The 20,395-nt window shown below is 41.9% G+C and overlaps 1 protein-coding gene across 1 annotated transcript in view; it reads left to right on the top strand.

Moving 5' to 3' along the window:
* SPATA16 (spermatogenesis associated 16) overlaps positions 1-20,395 on the top strand; it is a 316,780-nt gene that overhangs the window by 282,954 nt on the left and 13,431 nt on the right. Inside the window, exons 7-9 of the mRNA XM_053572851.1 lie at positions 515-627; positions 8,942-9,106; positions 11,768-11,851. Coding sequence (XP_053428826.1) covers positions 515-627; positions 8,942-9,106; positions 11,768-11,851 — 362 coding nt within the window. The remainder of the gene's footprint in view (positions 1-514; positions 628-8,941; positions 9,107-11,767; positions 11,852-20,395) is intronic.

Below are 20,395 nucleotides of genomic sequence, written 5' to 3'. Positions count from 1 at the left end.
TCTCTGACTTATGGGCTGAATTCAGGGTCAGATTGAATTTATTTCTTCATCTCTAACCACATAATTAAGAACTTGTGTTTTGTTTGGTACTGCATACCCTGAGGCTTATCTGAACTTTGAGCTACATTCAAAGTCAATTGGATCCGCACACTTGAATGATACCTGGGAGGAACAAGACAAGAATCAGACACATTGATGACAACATTTTTTCACAATTCAGAAAAAACATACTCTAAAGAGAAAGGTGAATTGTTACATGTTGTCTCTTAGATCTCTCATTCGAGAAACAGCACAAAATGAATAAATGATAGTCTCTAAAGGGCACTGTCTCCTCTGTTTCCTTCCTCACAGATCTTTTCTTGTTATATTGCTGGTCTGGGGATGGGACTGGTTTCTATACCAAAGATTTCGTATCTGTTAACATTGAGATATCTGCTTATAGCTTGCCAAAGAAAGAATTTTGAAATAGAAGTCTGGGAAAGATGGCATAAAAGATTATTGTTACACTTTTTAGAACATAAGACTCCTTTCGGCGTGCTGACCAGAGAAGACGCAGGGAGACACATGGAGACACTGGGCAGGCGGGTCTTGCCAATACTGGACTTTATTAGAAGCACCCAGCTGAACGTAGGTATCCTTCCTACTTGTCCAATGTACAAATATTGGAAAGCTTATGGTACAAGCAATGCAAGTGTCAGGGGATGCTAGAAACATTCACGGTACATCTCATTTGCAAAACCAAACAATTTTTAGCTAATGGTTTTATTCCTTTTATACTATAAAACATGTAACAATGCTGCGCTTTTCAATTTCAAGCATTTATTAGGCTAGTGCCTCTTTAAAGAGCCTTTTCTTTATACCCTCCTCATATCTAATTTAAATCTGCAGTGAATTTCTCACTTCAAATAAATAACACAAGGTTAGCAAGCACAATATTTTCCCTGTTTCACTTATTGAGCTATTGGATCAAACTCTCTTGTTACCTACACAGGATTCAGAGCTTGTCAAACTGGTACCTCCTCGCCACGGTGATGAATCAGATGCGTCTCTAAACATTGGCAATGGGTCTTTGTATAGCTGTAAGGAAAAAAACATTATCTAATTCCTTTCTGTGATCCAGGGAAAATATGCCTTTTCTACTTTTCAGTCTTGAAGGGCCTGAAATAAGATCTAAATTACTGTGCTATTTTACAAAATTTAAGCCATTGTATTGGAAGTACATAACGAGAACTTCTTACTAACAGCCTGTAAAGCCTGCAGATGTCTCCCCTTTTAATATTTTTCAAAAGACCTGTAAGTTGGAAATTTTAAAGAATTTTCTTCTTGCCTCCTCATCAATTTGATGTTCTTTCCTTACAAGGGAAACCAAGGGTGTCATCACAAACAGCCCTTTCACATCTGTTCAGCAGTTTATCTGCTCAATAACATTATTCAGCATTTTAGAAAAGCCATAAAACACCTAATCTATTTGCATGATTTGTAATTCTATGCATGACAAATACAAAAGCACATTTATACTAATTTTCCTGCCACCAGCTTCCCCCTCTCTATAACCACGTTGCACTCAATTATTTCCGCATATTTCTATTAGGAAGAAACCCACCTCTGTGTTATCTGACTTAGGCTACCACACCAAAATACTGTCCCAGAGACCCACTCACATCACTGTCACCATCAATGGGCCCTTGTAAGCAGTGGAAGCTTTGCTAATGAGGACAACCCCCCACCCCAATCCCCGGGCACCATCTCCTCAGGATAGGCTGCCCTCTAGAGCCAGCATGCCGGCGTTGTGGGGTGACCCGCCTGCGCCCTGCTTCTGGAGGCAGTGCCTACCTTACCCTGTTACCTGTCAGGAAGTAAGACCGGCCACCCCGTCTGTGCCAGTCGAGAACATAGTGTGAATGTAGGTTGGGTTGGACCTGGTGCAATTTTTTGATGTTCATAAGTCATTTGCTTCTCATCTGTCACAGGGCATTCTGGACAGTTGGAAATTTGTATCTGCATCTGTCTTTGTGTGTCTATAAAGGAAATTTTAAAACCCTAATTAATGGGATTCTTAGCATCCAGTTCATAACTCGATTGTCTTGAGATTGAGTCTTAGTACAACTTTGCTAACTGCAAGAAATTTCATCAACTTTCCTACATTCTCTTCCATGATAAATAACAGTTTTTGGAAGATTATCTCAAAGAGTTGTAATGAAGTGGAAGCGAATAAGCCTGAAAATACCCAGGGACCACAGGTTTATCTAAATTTTGGTTCCAAGTATTTTCTTATTTACCCAGCCATAGCTTCAGGAAGCAGGATTGAATAAAACTGGCTGCAAAGGTAGCCTAGTTTAATGAAGCAAGTAATGAGGTGAAGACTAGAAATCATTCCTACATAGTACCATTAGCTGGGCCCCAAGAAGTCCTCAAGAGTATTTTTAAGATCCTTCAGGTATGTTTTCTTCAGACAAAACATGCTATCCCCCGACAGGAATGCACTGTCCTCACCGTTTATCACCCTGGTTGGTGATGCCTGTGGAGATGGACTTGCCCATGGTGATGCTCTGATGCGTGTGTGACGCCAAAGAAAGCCCCTGACTGCTAAACTGCTTTTTCTCATTTTTTAAAATAAGCTGACATCTGCTAGGCCCACCTCATGGCCCTGCTGTGAGTCCATGTTGAAGCACTCTGTGCCGAATTATTTCTATTGGTTTATTTTCTTTTTAATTTCAGGCTAATGTGATGGTATAAACAACTAGATTACAATGTTCACATTTGTTAGGTAGAGTCCTTCTTGTAGTTGTGTGCTGGACCCAGGAGGGTGCCATATACCCTGACATTGTGCCCACCAATCACACAATGAGAGCTCACCAATCCCCTCGCTCCTCTGGCTCCTTCCTCCTTCATTCCTCGTATTTGTATTGGGTTTTGCTTGCTTTGACAAGAAGAATATTTTATACACCTTCCTTTTACGTTATACAAGCTGTACACTTTCATATTACATATTTTTCTTCTAATATAAAGATTGTGCTAGTGTCCTGGGGATTCTTTTTTTTTTTCTTTTTAGACAGAGTCTCAAGCTGTCACCCTGGGTAGAACGGCATGGCATCATAGCTCACAGCAACCTCCAACTCTGGCCAAATGATCCTCTTGCCTCAGTTTTTCTATTTTTAGTAGAAACAATGTCTTGCTTTTGCTCAGGCTAGTCTTGAACTCGTGAGCTCAAGCAATCCACCCACCTCAGCCTCCCACAGTGCTGGGATTACAGGTGTGAGCCACCACGCCTGTCCTGTCCTGTGGATTTTCAAGTCTTTCTTTAGATCACTCATTTGCTTAGACCTTTCACTCAGGTGGGGTTTGAGACATCATCTCTAGGAATGGACTGGACTCAGAGCTGCAGTGTCTAACCAGTTAGCCTCAATTGTCTGGGTAGAACACAACCAACATCCAGTACATTTCCATTAACTGAAAGTGACCAGTCACTTGGACAAGATATTTATCCTAAAGAATTTTAGACTTTTCAATTACAGTAGAACCTCTGTAAGTTGACCACCCAAGGGACTGTAACAAACTGGCCAACATACAGAAGTGTCAACATAAGCAATGAGGCCTACCGTACTGATACATAAATGTGGTGCATGTCTGGTCTATGAAAATTAAGTCAACTTAAGGAGGTGGTCAGCTATGGAGGTTCTGCTGTGCTCTTAATACTGGTGACTGAGGCTTGGTTTTACTTTTCTACCAGGGTAAAGAGTTATCTATATGTAACATCCACATTTTCTTTTTTTTTTTTTTTTTTTTTTGTAGAGACAGGGTCTCACTTTATGGCCCTCAGTAGAGTGCTGTGGCCTCACACAGCTCACAGCAACCTCCAACTACTGGGCTGAAGCGATTCTCTTGCCTCAGCCTCCCGAGTAGCTGGGACTACAGGCGCCCGCCACAACGCCCGGCTATTTTTTGGTTGCAGTTTGGCCGGGGCAGGGTTTGAACCTGTCACCCTCCGTATATGGGGCCGGCGCCTTCCCGACTGAGCCACAGGCGCCGCCCCAACATCCACATTTTCATTCAGGCCTAATGGCTAAGAAATATATGTTGAGTCATATATGTTCAAAGATTTTTAATTCATTTTGACAGTGTTTTCAGTGAAAACGATTTTTAAGACCAGTAGTGCTTGACATAATTCTATGACCAGAATCAGTTACACAATATTTAAGTATTACAACATTTATATTAAGTTACAGAAACAATGATAAGTATGCAGATTTTTAAATAATGCTTAGATGGTGCCAAGCATTCTCATGATCTCTCCTTCAAGCATTTTGAATCACCTAGTAAATATTAGTTTTATAATATCTAATTTTACCTAAAATCTAATTAGGAAAAAAGTCCACCTGGCGACATAGTAAGTTGCAATGGCACAGGGAGTGTTTATTGGCTGCTCCAACTTTCAAGTTCCCTTCACTGAAATAAAAGATACATGTCTTTGTTCTCCACAAATTATACATGAAGAAATAGCATAGCAATTTACCCTCAATAGAAACATTTTAAGTATAAAATAGGCTTAAAAATTGTAAAAAAATAAATAAATAAATTGTAAAGCTAACAAATTACTCTTGCTTTTAAATTCCTGAAATATTTTATAACGAAGAAATTTTGTTAACTCTAACATATTAGAAAATAAATCCAAAATAGTCTTGGTTATTAACTAGATGATTGTATGCAGAAAGTTCCACTTAGGAACTAGGGGTTTAAAATGTAGAAGCGCAAGCATAGCACTCTGAGATGTAAAAGCGTTTTCCTTGACATTATCTGATTCCGTCCTCACAACTTGGTAGCATTGTGCCCCCTTCATTTTACCCAGGAGGAAACTGTAACTCAGAGCAGTGATGTGTCCCAGTTCACACACCTAGAGGACTGGGAGCTAGAGCTCAAAGTCAGAGCTTCAGACTCCAGAAACTTTTCAGTAAGACATACAACATCTCTTTTAATTAAATGTACAGACCTTGCTAGAGGCAAAACACACATAAAACAACACAGGAATGACTCCATAGCTAGATTCAATTTTTTAAAAATGAACATGTAAGTGTACAATGATTAACTGTGAAAAACTTCCTAGAGAACATGAATTTTCACCTCTTTGCATGAGGCAGTAGACACAGCGGGCAGAGAATAACTTTTCTGATCTGCGGGAGATTTCCATGTCTTAGACAGTGATTCCTCTTATACTTCTGACACTAGTTTCCTTATCTTTATAGATTGTTCCACTAGGCACCCAACACATGGCCAAACAGGATGACTCTAGCACTTTACGAGTTATAGTCTAAATATGCTACCACCTTCCTGCAGGCTGATAATTCTACTGCGCCCCACTCAGCCAGCAGCCCTACTGTAACGGTATTTTTCTTCTCTGGATTTGTGTCCTAATTCTTTCACATGCTGCTGGGCACGCTCTGCTTTTCCATTCAGTAACTTTATTGGCTGCTGTCAGTTTCAAATCTTATGTACTGTGCTTCCCAGGCTAAATGTTAAAGAGTTAAAATAATAAAATCTCTTGCCATGCATGAAGCCTCCTTCACAGCCTGACTTACCAAAAAGTGACCTAACCGTGTTTTTAATACCTCATTAACTTTACTTTTAATTTCGTCCAGCTGAAACATAGAAAATGTTTACATATGCACATTTGAAATGAACATGATTATTATGATTATTTCCTGCCTCTGTTTTTGCAATGTTTCTATATGTAATCCCAAATGGAGATACATTCTAAATACTATGAATGTGCTTTTTAGCCATACCAGATATTTGCCAAATATTCATCCATAACTGCTATTAAACCTTGACAATCCTCTGATGGAAGCCTTCATTTGAACTTGTTATTTGCCTAACCTTCATTGTGCCCTGGTGAGACTTTAGCTGAGCTTGTGGCCACTTTATCACACTTTCTCCAGCAGCTAAGAGCCCTTGGATGGCTCCCGGTGTGCCCCGGCAGGGCTACCCCCACTGTAGATTTAGCCTCTGCTAAGCATTAGATGTTTAAGCTAATTTCTTCAGTTTTTATTATTTCCTTTATTTTCTTAAAGCAGCAGCATTAAAACATTTCTGCTGGCATTAGATGTTGCTTTTTACTTCTTTTTCACTTTGTCTTTCAGAAACCCCTATCTTGTACACACAAAACATTAATCTGGAGTTTTCTGGTAACCAAAACTGCTCTTGGCTTAGGGAAGGGGCGGGTGGGTGACTATCAGCCCCAACCGTGTCCTGCCCCTCACGGCTCACTCCCTGTTCTGCTATGGATCCAGCAACCAAGCTAACAAAGTACTGTTGCCTTCCACTATTTTCATTTTCCTGATGTTTTGAAAAATCACACTGAGAGATCATGTTGCCAAGCAAGCTTGGCTCTTTGGAGTGGAGTACTACACCACTTTCCTGTAACTGCTCCATTGTTTATTTTGAAGAAGGACAAAGAAAGCAATTTTTCTTCAGAAAGAAAATCATTTCTCCTCCAGCTCCTTGTGCTGTATTTGACAGAGGCCATTGTTTAGCTGTGTGTTTAAACTCAATGGGTAGGCCAGCTTTGTCATCTGTTCAGAGATGGGACCCCAAATCCACCACTTGCAATTATCACTCTTACAGGGTTATAGATTTTTCAGATAAATGATCAGGAATAACAAATGAGTGTGAATAAAAAGACCTTAGTTGGACAGCATAGGTAGGTGTTACAGAGGAATAAAGAAGCTGCAATGCCATAGTGCCCACCCGTCATGTATTTGCAAGACTCTAGAAAATGCCAGCTTACAGAGGTGCTGCCCATCAAAACATGAGCATGGCATTTCAGAAAGGACTGATTTAAAGGTCTTCTTTAATGATATTCTTTCTAACAGCTTTTCTCTTTAGAGTCATCTCTTTTAAGAAAGAGAATCATATGTCTGCCTTCTCTAATTTCTGGAAGAGTTTCTGTTTCCTAAGTATGCACAAATTAAAGTAGTCTTTACTCAGATACTAAGCTTTTTTTTTATTATTTAGTCATTTTTACCTAGATCATAAATACATTTAGGCCATTATGGGATTCGATGTGTTGATTATTTGTACAAATTGGAGTGCTTACATCCTACTAATCAACATAGCTTTCGCCTCATTTACCCAATTACAGCATTAAGACATTTGTGTTCTACACCTGATAGATCCAACTTGTACTTGCAATGGGCTCCATAGGTGTGGTCCCCCTACTAACCCTCCCTCTATCGACCCACCCCCCTCCCTTCCCTCCTTCATCCTAGGTTATAGTTGTGTTTTATTTTTCATATGCAAGTGAGTGATTATGAATTGGTTTCACAGTAGTACTGAGTACATTGGATATTTTTTTTCCATTCCTGAGATACTTTACTAAGAATATTTTCCAGCTCCATCCATGTAAACACAAAAGAGGTAAAGTCTCCATTTGTTTTTCAGATACTAAGCTTTAAGACAGTGGTTTGTTATCAAACAGAAGCTTGAATATTTGGGGAGGTGTCTGAAATGCCTATTTCTAGGGCAACACATCAAGAGATTGTGATTCACTGAGTGAGGCCCAGAATTCTGTCTGCAAATGAGCACAGTGACTCCAGTGTGTGTGGTCCACTAGGAGCCCTGCCATTAAGCCGGACATTGGTCCCCAGCCTCCCCGCCAAGCACTACGGGGGAAGTGCAGCTGGGTCCCCTTGCGACTTCTCCTTGCTTACCACACTGCAAACAGCAAAAACCCAAGGCTTCTATTTTAACCTTATGTGCCCCCTCAAATCAGAATTACTTTATCCTAAAGATAAATATGAGAATTTCATGATAAACTTTGTCTCTCCTATAAAGTGTTACAATTTGTAGTAAGCCTTTTAGATAAAGCAATATCTCCTTTTTTTTTTTTGCAGTTTTTGACCGGGTCTGGGTTTGAACCCGCCACCCTCCAGCATATGGGGCTGGTGCCCTACTCCTTTGAGCCACAGGCACAGCCCAGCAATATCTGCTGTTTTGTGAGTGATGCTCACAAGGGCCACAGTGATTCTAAATGTGCCTATCTTAAGAAAGCCCCAAATAGCAGAGGTTCCTGGGGGTTGGAGGTCCTCATGGATGTTCAGAGTAGTCATGTCTGTTGTTGGGACAGGGCAAAACAAAGCCTACAAGAGAGGACCAAGGGAGCCCAGAGGAGAAAGCAGAGCTGGAGGGTGACAGTCGCTGAAGGGGCCACCTCACACATCTTTCAGGATTCAACTGGCATGAAGACGTTTGTTTTATATAAAAGAAAGACAGGCAATTCTTAGCTCTTGGGATGCTTTGGTGACCAGACACAGCCATGTGTGGTCACATAGGGAGTGCGGGTTCCGTCCCCTCTCCACCCTCAGCCTGGCTCCCTATGCAGGACAACCAGCAAACCCATCTCAACAGCTCTGCAAAAAACTCCTTTTCTGGTGTATTCACTTACTTGAAAAAGAGGTTATAGACAGTGCCTAAAGTGATAGAAGGGGCTGCAGGTGGTAGCTCATGCCTGTAATCCCAGCTCGCTAGGAGGCCAAGGCAGGAAGATCCTTTGATCTTGGGAGTTCGAGACCAGCCTGAGCAAGAACAAGACCCTACCTACCCCCCATCTCTACTAAAAATAAGAAAAAAATAAAAACTATCCATTGCTATGTGGGCACCTATAGTCCCAAGTACTAAGGAGGCTGAGGCAACAGGATCACTTGAACCCAGGAGTTGGAGGTTGCTGTGAGCTAGGTTGACACCACTGTACTATAGCCCAAGGCAATAGGGTGAGACTCTGTCTCCAAAAATAAAGAAGTAAATAAAATGATAGAAACATTTATTTGTGCTAGATACCATTGCTTCAAAAGATGTAAATATATTGACAGGCCCTGAATTCCGTCCCCCAAGAGAGGTCTATTTCTGTGGTTTCTTCTAATCTAAAACCTTGCCTTGTGCGGGAGACCAGGGGCGCTTCCGAGCATGTGCAGGTGTGACAGAGAAGCTGCAGTATGCCAGCCTCCTCAGCCAGCTGCAGAGAGTCAAGGAGCAGTCCCAGGTGACCCACCAGGCGCTGGCAGAGCTCGCGACCATCCCCTACCTACAGGACATCAGTCAGCAGGAGGCAGAACTGGTAAGTCTTTATTTTTCTTGGTTTAAGGCTTTCACAGGCCCTGAGCCAAAGTGATACAGTCTGAGGGAAAAAAATGTGATAATAAATGTAGTCCAAGGGAAAACTGCCCACCCCTCCCGCAGCACTCTAATGGTTGCACGGGGAAAATGCAGGGAGGCGCATGTCTGCTTTTCATCTGCTCTCACTTTTCTGGCAAAACTTTGTGACACGCGAAAACATAGAAAAGGGCTGATTGTTCATATTGTGTGTCAGACTTTTTAAGTAAAGCAAGATTGTAACAAGTGGATTCTTAAACCCCAAGATATGTAAATGTGTGATACTCTACTACGAAAAAGTGAGAGGACAAAACAGTGATTTTTTTTTTTATAGAAAATGACCCTACCAAATAATCTTTAGAGTTTTCTTAATCACTACTGCTGCTATGAGGTACATTGGCAATGCCAACACACACACAGTCGTACATTTAGATAAATCAACAAAACAGTTGTTTAGTTGAGGGGAAAATGTAGTTAGTCAAAATTGCTGTTTTCTAACTGAATTGACCAGTTAGCTAAGAAAACCAGACACTTTATCCTTACACAGACCCAGTCAAAAAACTAGTTGAAGGAAATGTCTCATAGAAACAATATTTGGACAGATGCATATATCATAACCGTAATTAATACTAGAAGTGATTGGACCTCGTCTGGAAAGCAGTCCCTCCCTGATCAGTGTGCTGCCCATTCTAGGAAAGGTAAAATTTCCTCTACTTGGAGATCCTATTATGGGGGAGGCTCTTTACTGTGAAGCTTTAATTGAGAGTAGCTAAAATTTTTTTTTTTTTTTTTGGTTGTAGTTTGGCCGGGGCCAGGTTTGAACCCACCACCCTTGGCATGTGGGGCCGGCGCCATACCGACTGAGCCACAGGCGCTGCCCTGAGAGTAGCTAAAATTAATTACAGACCTGAATGGAATTCACATAGTAAGGATGAGAACAGCCCAAGCTGATTACCTATAATTGTCAGATAACTAAAGGAAACCTCCCTCTTTGAGCTTTTAAAGATGTAATCAAGAAATGAGCTGCCAACATTTATAATGTTCATCTAGACCTGTTAGAAAGTGTGTTCAGTAAATACTGATGTTCAGAGTAAGTATATGAAATTGTCTGACTAACCAAATAACAAAATAATACAAACTAAAAATGAAAACTATGAAATTTCTACTAATCCAGGAATTACCAAGTCAAAACTGGCAATAATACTTTCTAAACCTTTATGGCTGTATGCAGAAGAATGGCGTCTAAAAGGCTGAGTGTTTATCCCGCCATTCACAAGGCATTCAGGAGTGCAATGAGTATGGAGCTTTCAAAGTGCATCTTACAGCCAATTTTAGATGATTAATGGTCCTCCGAGATAACAGGAAGCAAAGAAAATGTTAATTTAAGCAGCCATAAAAATGTTGATCCTGTCTTCCTGCAAAGCACATTCAAAATTTAAGTGAAAAATACGGGGGAATTCTCTGCCCTTACGTCTTCTTAAGCACACATCTGTAGGGTTTCTTTTCCTGGAAATAGTTATTTTTCAAAATATACACAAAGAACACCAAACTAGCATTATTGACACCCCTGTCTGATGTGTAATCTCACTATCTGAAACCTTAGGAAATGGAATTCTTTGGGATATTTTCACATTATATGCCCACTGGAAATAAAATTAAATATATGTTTATGTATATGTGCGTGTATATGTGCATAATTTAGAAATTATGTATGTTACGAGATTTCATTAATACTTTCCAACTTCCAAAAATGAGTTAAGCTAGAAAATCAGTCCTCGCAATACCTTGTATGGTGCTGTTTAAATAGCAAGTGCTCGATAGAAGACCGTCCAGTGACCCCACCGTGTCCTCCTCCTGAAGCTCGTAATGTCTAAACCACAGGACAAATATCTAAGGCCCATACTTTAATGCTAAAGGGAACTGAACTGGTATTTGCTCTTTTTTTTTCAGAAAATGTTTTTTAAACTTTAGAATCTCGCTGGCTTTGCTGCAGTGTCTAACTTTGCGATCACATATGCACTGTGTGTACAGATTGCTTTAAATTGGAATGTGGCAGGTTCCCATTTGGGGCAAAGAGTAGAGTGTTTAAAACTTGCCTTCCACTGGGACCTAAAAAAGAAATACTTGGTTATTTCAAAATTTTAACAAAGAAAAGAATAGCAAAAGAAGTAAAATGAACTAGATTCTTTAAGAGGCAGTAAAACAGCACATTCATAGGATTGTCCTCGGGCTTTCGCCATGCCTGGGATGGTCACGCATCAGCCTCAGGAGGGAACCCTAAAACGCTCTCAGGTACTACTTGCCGTTTCCCAGAGAATTAACGGCTGCCTTCATTCTTTACAACCCAAACCTGTTTTTAACAAAACATCAACACTTACTACATTAAAATCCGTATGTTTTCTACAAATTTTCAAGAAGAATTTTTCATTGTTTCAGTATTTTATGTCAGCAATAATACTCGGCAAAAATGACAGGCCAGGATGAGGTGGCAATGTTCACTGCGGGAAAGATGAGTAATAAAATCATCAGCGTACGAATGATTTTTTAATTAGGTTTTAATCTGTGTATTTAGAGAAGCTATTTCTGTGTGAATTCCACACTGATAATTTTTATCTTGGTGCCACAGCTGCAGTCGCTAATGGCAGATGCTATGGACACCCTTGAAGGAAGAAGAAACCATAAAGAACGTGTGTGGAATACAATCCAAAAGGTAAAACTGGAACTGAAGGAAAGAGACCTATCGTTCTCAAAGAAATGTCCATCTTGGGTCAAATCAATTGATGAGATAAAAGCCAATGAAAGCTCTCGGGCTGTTTTTTGTTTGTTATCTTTTTTAAATGAATGCAGCTATCTCTGTGGAAGTGTGACGGAAAGCAAGCATGGATTTATTTAATCTGTCCCCTGAGGTCTGCTCCTTCTGCACCGAGTGTGGCCGTGTGCCTCTGTGACTCTTCCTCACCGTCATGCTCACCTTCATGTTCAGTGCACTTCCTAGCTCCTCCCCCGCTTGCGTCACTTGAGGAATACCGGCTACCTTTCAGGGAACTACAGAGAAACCAGCACATTGATATTTTTGATGCTGATTGTTAGAAATAGAGGAACATTCCTTCAGTGGTACTGGAGTTTAGATGTACTGAGGTGTTCCTGGCCCCAGGTACTCAGGAGACTTGCCAGATGGTACTTGCCATAGGACCATCTGAAAATGGAAAGTTAGTAATGAGGAGTCTCCATTCCAGCTCAAATCAGTACATTCTGATTAGTCTACTCCCCTTTCAGCTTCCTCCAATCTCTATAAGAACCCACAAAAGGGGGCCAGGCTTGGTGCCTCACATCTGTAATGTGAGGCTAGGGCAGGTAGATTGCTTAAACTCAGGCATTTGAGACCAGCCTGAGCAAGAGGGAGACCCCAACTCTACCAAAAATAGAAAAACTAGTCAGGTATCATTGCAGCATTGCAGTCCCAGCTACTTGGGAGACTGAAGCAGGAGGTTGCTTGAGCCCTAGAGTTTGAGGTTGCCGTGAGATAAGATGACTCCATAGCACTCTACCCAGGGCACAAAGTGAGACTCAAAAAAGGAGAATGGTATCAGGAGATATGAGATAAGCCCAAAGTGCCAAAGTTGAGAAGGTGACAACCAGCCTCAAAGGATTCTGGTACATCTGAGGAAACATGTGTCTTTTGTAATCAGCCTAGAGGCCCAATGATATACATTTGACCCTGAAAGGTGCAGGAGTCAGGGGTGCAAAGGAAAATACTTCACTAATAGCCTACTTTTTACCGGAAGCCTTACCAATAACACAGTAAAATCACACATATTCTGTTTACGTTTTATCTGACCACAGAAGGACGGGTTTGGGATGGAGAGGCTGTTGGTTAATACCAGGCACAAGAGTACACTGAACATAGGTGTGACGAGGTATCCAGGGGAAATACAGGAGTGCCGAGTGCCAGATAGAACGCTGAATGACAGATTTCTTAGTTAATGGCAAGTTGGTGTTAGTTGAGATCATTTGAGGGGGTGGCATGGCTGACAAGGAGCACATGGAGGGAGAAGAACCCTGAGGGGACATTTCAAACTTGGGAGGCAAAGCCTACAATGGGGACTAAAAAGGACTGGCAGGTAGGATTGGAGCTGGGACCAGCCGAAGCTAATGCCCATGAGGCCTGAGTTGTATAAGCAATTGTCTCTGTTGGCTATAGAGATAATCGTTTAGAACAGATGGCAGCACACTATGGTCTACAGGTTAAATCCAGCATGCCACCTATTCTATCAGTAAAGTTTATTCCACACAGCCATGCCCTCCATTTACATACCATCTGAGTCAATCTGCCTGAGCTGAACAGTTGCTACAAAGACTAGAATGGCTTTAGAATTGCCCTACACAGAGCAAGTTTTCTGTACTCTGGTTAGAGCATTGTCCCTCCTCCATATTTTGCATATGTACAGTAAATATTTATATTTACGGGTCCAAATGGTAAGAGAACAGTTTAATTACTAAATTCTAGGGATCAGCTAAAGACGTGGAAGAGAGACTGGTACCTATTCTCACAGATAACCACTAAGTCCAGTCACTCTAAGCTAGTATGTTCTTTGATGCCTACATTCACAGGAGCGCTTTTCCTGTGGTTTCTTACTTTGTCTCTATCGCAGTTACCTATTGCTGTGTTACCAACCACACCAATGTAGCAGTTTAAAAATAACTTATTGTGGTCTGACAGTTATGTGGGTTGGTGGTCCTTGTGCAGTGCCTCTCATGCAGTGCACTCAGATGCTTTCTGAGCACGGGGCTCAAGTCATCCGCAGGCTGACCCAGGCTGGACTTACAATGGTTGGCTCCCATGGCTGACAGCTGACACAAGGCAGCTGAGGCAGTGGCCTGGACTGTCTAAATGTGGCCTCTCTGTGTGCGTTAGGCTTCAAACAGCATGGCAGCAGGGTTCCAAGAGGAAATATTTTAAGGGAAAGAAAGTAAAAACTATCAGTCCTCTTAAAGTCTGGGCCCAGAACTGGCACAGCAACTTCCGCTTTATTCTGCTGATGGAAGAAGTCCCAGTCCAGCCTCCCTACAGTCAAAGGGTTGGAGCAATAGCTTCCACCTCCTGTCAATGGCAGAGCGATATGTGCGTTCAGTGAGAGCATAAAATGATAGCGACCATCTTGGAAACAGGTTCATTAGTGAGATGGTTACCCTGTGGCCTGTGCTAGAAAACTAACCTCCAAACAGGCAGGAGGCTGGTGAGGTCAAGGACTCCACGCTGGTGACACAGCAGAGCCCCCACCACTGGGCGTCTAGAAAGATTCAGTGGTGAGCAGCCAGTCTTTCTGTATTAAAAGCCCCAGTAATGATCCTAGCTTTCCAAATGGAAGCCCCTGAGAGGTCTTTAGGAAGATGTGAACAGGAAGGAGTAGGGTGCCAAATTTTTCCCAAGGGCTTTTAATCTGGTTAATGTGAATTCTAGAAAAGATGATTGTATCACGTTCAGACCATTCAGTAGCAAGTAAGTAATTTCCTTTTACTGCTACAGAGTTAATTTGCGTGTGCAGAAAAAAATAATTAAAAAAAGACCTAATTGTACAAGCTACACTGTGTTCTGAGCCCACTAGAAGTTGATATCAGCATCACCACCTCTGCGATCTGTTATCTGTAATAGAAACAGCTGTTGTACCTAATGAAAACACTCGAAATCTCCATCTGAAGTAGCAGAGTTTCAGCAGCGCCTCCTCATGCCACACAGTCATGGGGCTGTCAGGACGCCCATTACCCAGCACAGTGCAGGACTCCACTTTGTTACAGGTCTATAAAAAGGCTATCGAGATGAAATCTGATTCATGAGCGCTGACCTCTGGTCTGCATCTTGTTTTCTTTGAAGTTTCTCTTAGCACCCAGAAAGAGAGAGAATAAAAACAGGTATGTTTTTACTGATTCACCAGAACTAAGATATATTCTTAAAGTTTTAAGGAAGTGTTTTGTTTGGGCTTTGCAAAATATTTCATTTCCAGCAATTAACTCAAAAAGATAGATCCCTGTTTGTTTAGCTATGCATACACAAGTATGAGCAGATTATGTTAAAAAATACATAAGTACATTTTCTCTTGTTCGAAAGCCCCACGCCACAGCATATTTAATGAAGGATGCCCCACTTTGCTTAGTTTTATTCTCTGATAAGAACGCCTAAGGAAGCGCCCTTTTCACACACTGCTCATTCACACATTCAGCAGATCTTTACTGGACACCTCCCGTTTTAGACCCTGTGTTAGACTTTGGAGACACAGCTATGAAAAAGTCGGGTCCTCATAGCAACTCCACTCTACTAGCAGACAGCACACTGCCTAAGGAGACACAGAATACGGCCCCGAGTCATAACTGCAGGGCAGGAGGAAGCCCGACTGGAAAATGGGAAGTGCCAGATGAGGGAGCAAACTGTGTGCGTGTCTGGTGGAAAGCATTCCAAGTAAAGGAAACGGCCCTCAGAAAACCTCAAGACTGGAATGTGCCCAGCATGAGCAAGGAACAGCAAGAAGGCAAGGACTGGACTGGATGCAACTAGCCAAAGGTTAAGGAAGAGAGGGTGTAATGATTTACAAGGACAGGCTCTGAGCTGCTAGGTTGAGAATACATTGAAGGGGACAAGGGTAGACTAGCAAGATTAGTTGGGAGGTTCTTGCTGTGTTCCAGAAGAGTAATAATAGTGGCTTGAACCTTGAGACCAGGTGATGTGAGTGGTCTGCTCAGAAGAAGAGAAAAGGCCTGGGTGGCACCTGTGGCTCAAAGGAGTAGGGTGCTGGCCCGATATACCGGAGGTGGTGGGTTCAAACCTGGCCCCAGTCAAAAACTGCAAAAAAAAAAAAAAAAAAAAAGAAAAAGGCTCATTTACAGGGAGGCTAGAGTATGATAGAAAAAAAGACAAACAAAAAACTCCCACCCTGAAGCAGCAAGTGGGAGACCAACTTTTTTACAAGTTATGTCAGAAGCCATTTCTTTTCCCTTCCTGGGCCTCAGTTTTCTCCTCTGTAAAATAAGCATATTGGACTAGAGGGTTCTAAGTTCCCTTCTAGGTCTACATGAATGGGTCTTATGAAAGCCAGACCATCAAAATGGAAAGGTAAGAGTTTACTGAGGCCTTAATATGTGCTAACACTCTCCTGTTTACATCTCACACGACAACTCACTTATCCTCACATGGGGCAAAAAGCATAAGTTATTAAACAGAGACATTTAGCAGTTTCCTAAAGTTATACAGCCATCAAGAGGCAGATCCAGGACTTGAACTCATCCTAAACCTAAACTCTTTTTTTTTTTTTTTTTTTTGCTTAGCAGTCCCTGGCCAGGTTCAAACCCACCACCCCCAGTGCACAGGGCTGGCGCTCTCACCATTAAGCAACAGGTACCCAGTACCTAAACTCTTTCTTGATAGAAGCCCAAGCTGCCTGAAAAGCCTGCATGGCCAACATTTCTGAATGCACGGCTTAGCAGTGAGGCTTGAAGACTAGTGGGATTAAGGTAACCTCCAACCAAAGTGTAGTTTGCCACAAACTAGCCCAGTTTGTCTTCAGTTCTCAAAATAAAGTTATCTCCACCTGAATCAAGGACATTACTAAGGAATGTTTGGCTTAGTCTGCCTTCGTAACCCACTTGTATAGCATCTTCCTTCTCCATTCCTTATAGAAATCTACAACCAGAAAGAATGCAGAGCCTAACCTGAAAATCATTGCCCACTAATACCACGCCCACTCATGGGACCCAGGGTGCAGCCTTCTGAGAAGTACAATGTTGTCATACCCCGACAGCTTTCACATCCTTTGATATTGTTACCACTGAACCCTAAGGTCCACTGGGGTTTTAAGAACAAGCCCTGAAAATAAATAGAATAGGGGATCTTGGAAAAAAATGCACCAATTCTTATGTTGGAACATTGCTATTTCTTCTCACCAGAGAGTCAAACAGGTAAGCAATACTCTGTGTACAGCTCAGAAGAGAAAGTTATGCTCTTCATTTAAAAATTCTGACACTGAAAGGATCAGACTGTAACCTCATATAAAGTATTGTTTTGTCCTGGTATAAAGAGATGCCTCTGGATCAATGATTTAGGGACAATGAGGAAAACAAAACTTCGTTATTTTAAAAGTAATAAAAGATACTCTAGCTTATAATTATGAATCTGTGAGTTTTCATGAGGATAACTTTAAAGTTCCCCCTGATATTAACACCACCATGCATCACAAGCTTCAATGAACCCAACCAATGGAGTATAGGTAGATAGCTTTAAGCCATCCGTATGTATTTATTCAAAATTAGTTAGCTTGTTACGGTCCTTTTTACCTCAGAATCTTAACATATAAATCATACTCACTGTCACTATACAGAAATGGCATTTATTGATGTACTAATTTAGTCTTTTAAAATGAAAACGTGGTAGAGATGTATGTTACTTAGCAACTCTGTTCTGTTGGAGACTGTTGGTGTCGGCTAAACAAACGAATGAGAGAGAATACAGATTTGGGAGATGGGGCAGGGGCAGCTGGTAGAGGAGGGAGAGGAAAGAGGAAATGGGAACATTGTATTTACTTTCCACAATAGCATTTAAACCCGAATCCTTCCAGAAACTCTTGTGAGAGAGACTGTACATGTGACATGGTCACTCATGGGCCAGGCATTTGAACTAATATGTGGTTAGATTAGTATTTCTGAGAGCACTGCTGTCTTCAAAGATTCAGCAGCTGCACCACTCATTTGCAAAGCAGTTTTCCCAGCAATCGGGCTTTTCTCATGTGCCTTCCTCTTTAAGGAGCCTCCACAGATTTGTTGCCATTCGACTGTGGACCTTCTACCTTTCGGTTATGGGCTTCCTCCTCAGCATATCCCAACTTCCCTTACAGTGTGGGCCCAGGCACCACTGTGCAGTTCTGGCCAAGAGGCAGTTCAGATCAGGCCGGGAAACCTGAGTGCTCTTCTTGCTGGCCATGCTGGGGAGAGGCCATGCTATTGCTCTAGGTTCTGAGCTCAAGCAGCAAGGGCATAACACCAAGGTGCTAGGGAGAGGAGGCAAGGCTCTGAGAACAAGAAGCAACAGCACAAGACCAACGTGCTGGCAGCAGCCAGGTTCCTGGGGTTCCTGGACAAATGAGTCTGTGTCAAGCAGTCTCCAAGTAGGCGGCTGTCACAAAGGAGCCTTAACCAAAGTCCTAGCAGAACCCCATGTCTGTGGCCATGGGCTGATCCCTGGGGCACTCAAACCTTGGAAGGGAAGACCTCACCCTCACATGTGACACAGCAAAGCCCAAGGATAGCTTGGGAGTAGAGAAAGCTGAGAGCCAAGGTTTGGCCATCTTCCCCTCACAGTGCAATGCTCCAAATTCAGATGGTGAATTTCGATTATCATTTAAACCAACAACTTCCTCCTCCAACTTGAAGGAAAAAGTATGGGGTTAATTTGTTTAGTGTTTTCAGCAGCTGCATTTGCTAATCACCCACTTCTCACCTGCTCTTGGCCTTGCCTCCCAAACTGGAAACATCTCTTTTATATACTTTGTTGGCTCATCATCTAAAACTTTGATGACTTGACAGGAAATTCTGCAGCAAAAGTATTTCTGTGTAGGAGTCAAACCCTAGCATGGCCCTCATCTAGGGAGCATATATCCCAGTGGTTCTCAGCCTTCCTAATGCCGCGACCCTTTAGTACAGTTCCTCATGTTGTGGTGACCCCCAATCATAAAATTATTTTCGTTGCTACTTCATAACTGTAATTTTGCCACTGTTATGAATCATAATGTAAATATCTGATATGCAGGATGTATTTTCATTGTTACAAAGGGGTCATGACCCACAGGTTTAAAACTGCTGATATATCCAGAAGCATGGTCATTTTGTAAAGAAGAATCTACTGGGGGTAGACAACACTAGTCTGCCAGCACTCACAGGTACACACCTGTTATAAATAACACTGTGTTACTCAGCAAACTGCCAAACTGTTAGCCTGTCTGAAACTTGCGTATAAATAATTAGAGCAATTAGACCAAGCCATAGAAAAATTTATTTAGATAAATAGTTAATAATGACATTGGCAAATACCAGTGACTATCATTAATCTCTTAGTATGTGCCAAGCCCCTCCTGTGTTATCACATTTAATGACTGTAACAACCCTCTGAGAAAGACATCACGTTATCTTTACTCTTAAAATGAAGAAAATAGCTATGTAGAATTAACAAGAAAACAAGCCAGAGTTTGCAGTGACATGCAATCAGAGTTTTGAGTTAGATGTGTTTAGGTCAAAAGCTCTGGGGTTCTTTTGTTTTGGGGGGTTTTTGGTTTTTGTTTTTTGTTTGTTTGTTTTTGGGACTGAGTCTCATTCTGTCGCCCTGAATGGAGTACCATGGAATCATGGCTCACAGCAACCTCAAACTCCTGGGCTCAAGCAATCCTCTTGCCTCAGCCTGCTGAGCAGCTGGGACTACAGGCACCTGCCAACCCACCCAGCTAGTTTTTCCATTTTTAGTAGAGATGGGGTCTCGCTTTGCTTAATCATGTTCTAGAACTTTCCTGTTAAACCAAATAAGGTAGCTAAAAGTCAATGGCACAAAGAACACTGCCCAACCACAGTTCAGATTTTTCAAGATAGACAGCAAGACAGCCTTCCAGTCTGCTTTTTGGCAGTTGGTAGGATAGAAGCATCAGAGGCTGCTATGGGCAACCTTTGTCCTTCTCTGGGTCACAGCCTCCTGCCCATCTGGAGACTTGCCCACACTGCCTCATGGTGGCTGCCTGAACAAATCTGAATGCTGGCACCCACTAACCTTCCCTAGATCATGCTGCTCTTACTGCCCTCCCCACTGCCCCAACCATCCTTCCCTTCAACATTTTCCATCTTCCTATAACTTCAGAACATCAAGAAAACAGCTTAGAAGTCTAATCATTTCTGTAATGGACTTACTGTTGCTCTGAAGGTCACTCTCTAGTGAATTATCCAAATTGGCATTCTGGGATGCTGGAGGCTTCAATAGTGATTGAATGTTACAAAAACATATTGACACAACCCTTTCAAGTTCTACCATCACAGCACAGAGAGTCTTTGGGCAAAGGCTGGGCCAGTGCAAAGTTCACCTTGGTCTCTGCCTGCACTTTCTCTTTGCCTGACCCACCTATGAGTTCCTATGAGGCAGTAACATAAAACAAAAATTCGAAATGCTTCTATTATTCCAAACCTTTTAGTAGTGTTTTTATCTTCGTAAAAGCTTTTTAAAGTTGAAAGCATC

The sequence above is a fragment of the Nycticebus coucang genome, chromosome 20 (genome assembly GCF_027406575.1).
Source record: "Nycticebus coucang isolate mNycCou1 chromosome 20, mNycCou1.pri, whole genome shotgun sequence".
NCBI classification, from domain to species: domain Eukaryota; kingdom Metazoa; phylum Chordata; class Mammalia; order Primates; family Lorisidae; genus Nycticebus; species Nycticebus coucang.
The sequence above is the reverse complement of the archived record's forward strand: the minus strand, read 5'-3'. Positions and strand labels throughout refer to the sequence as shown.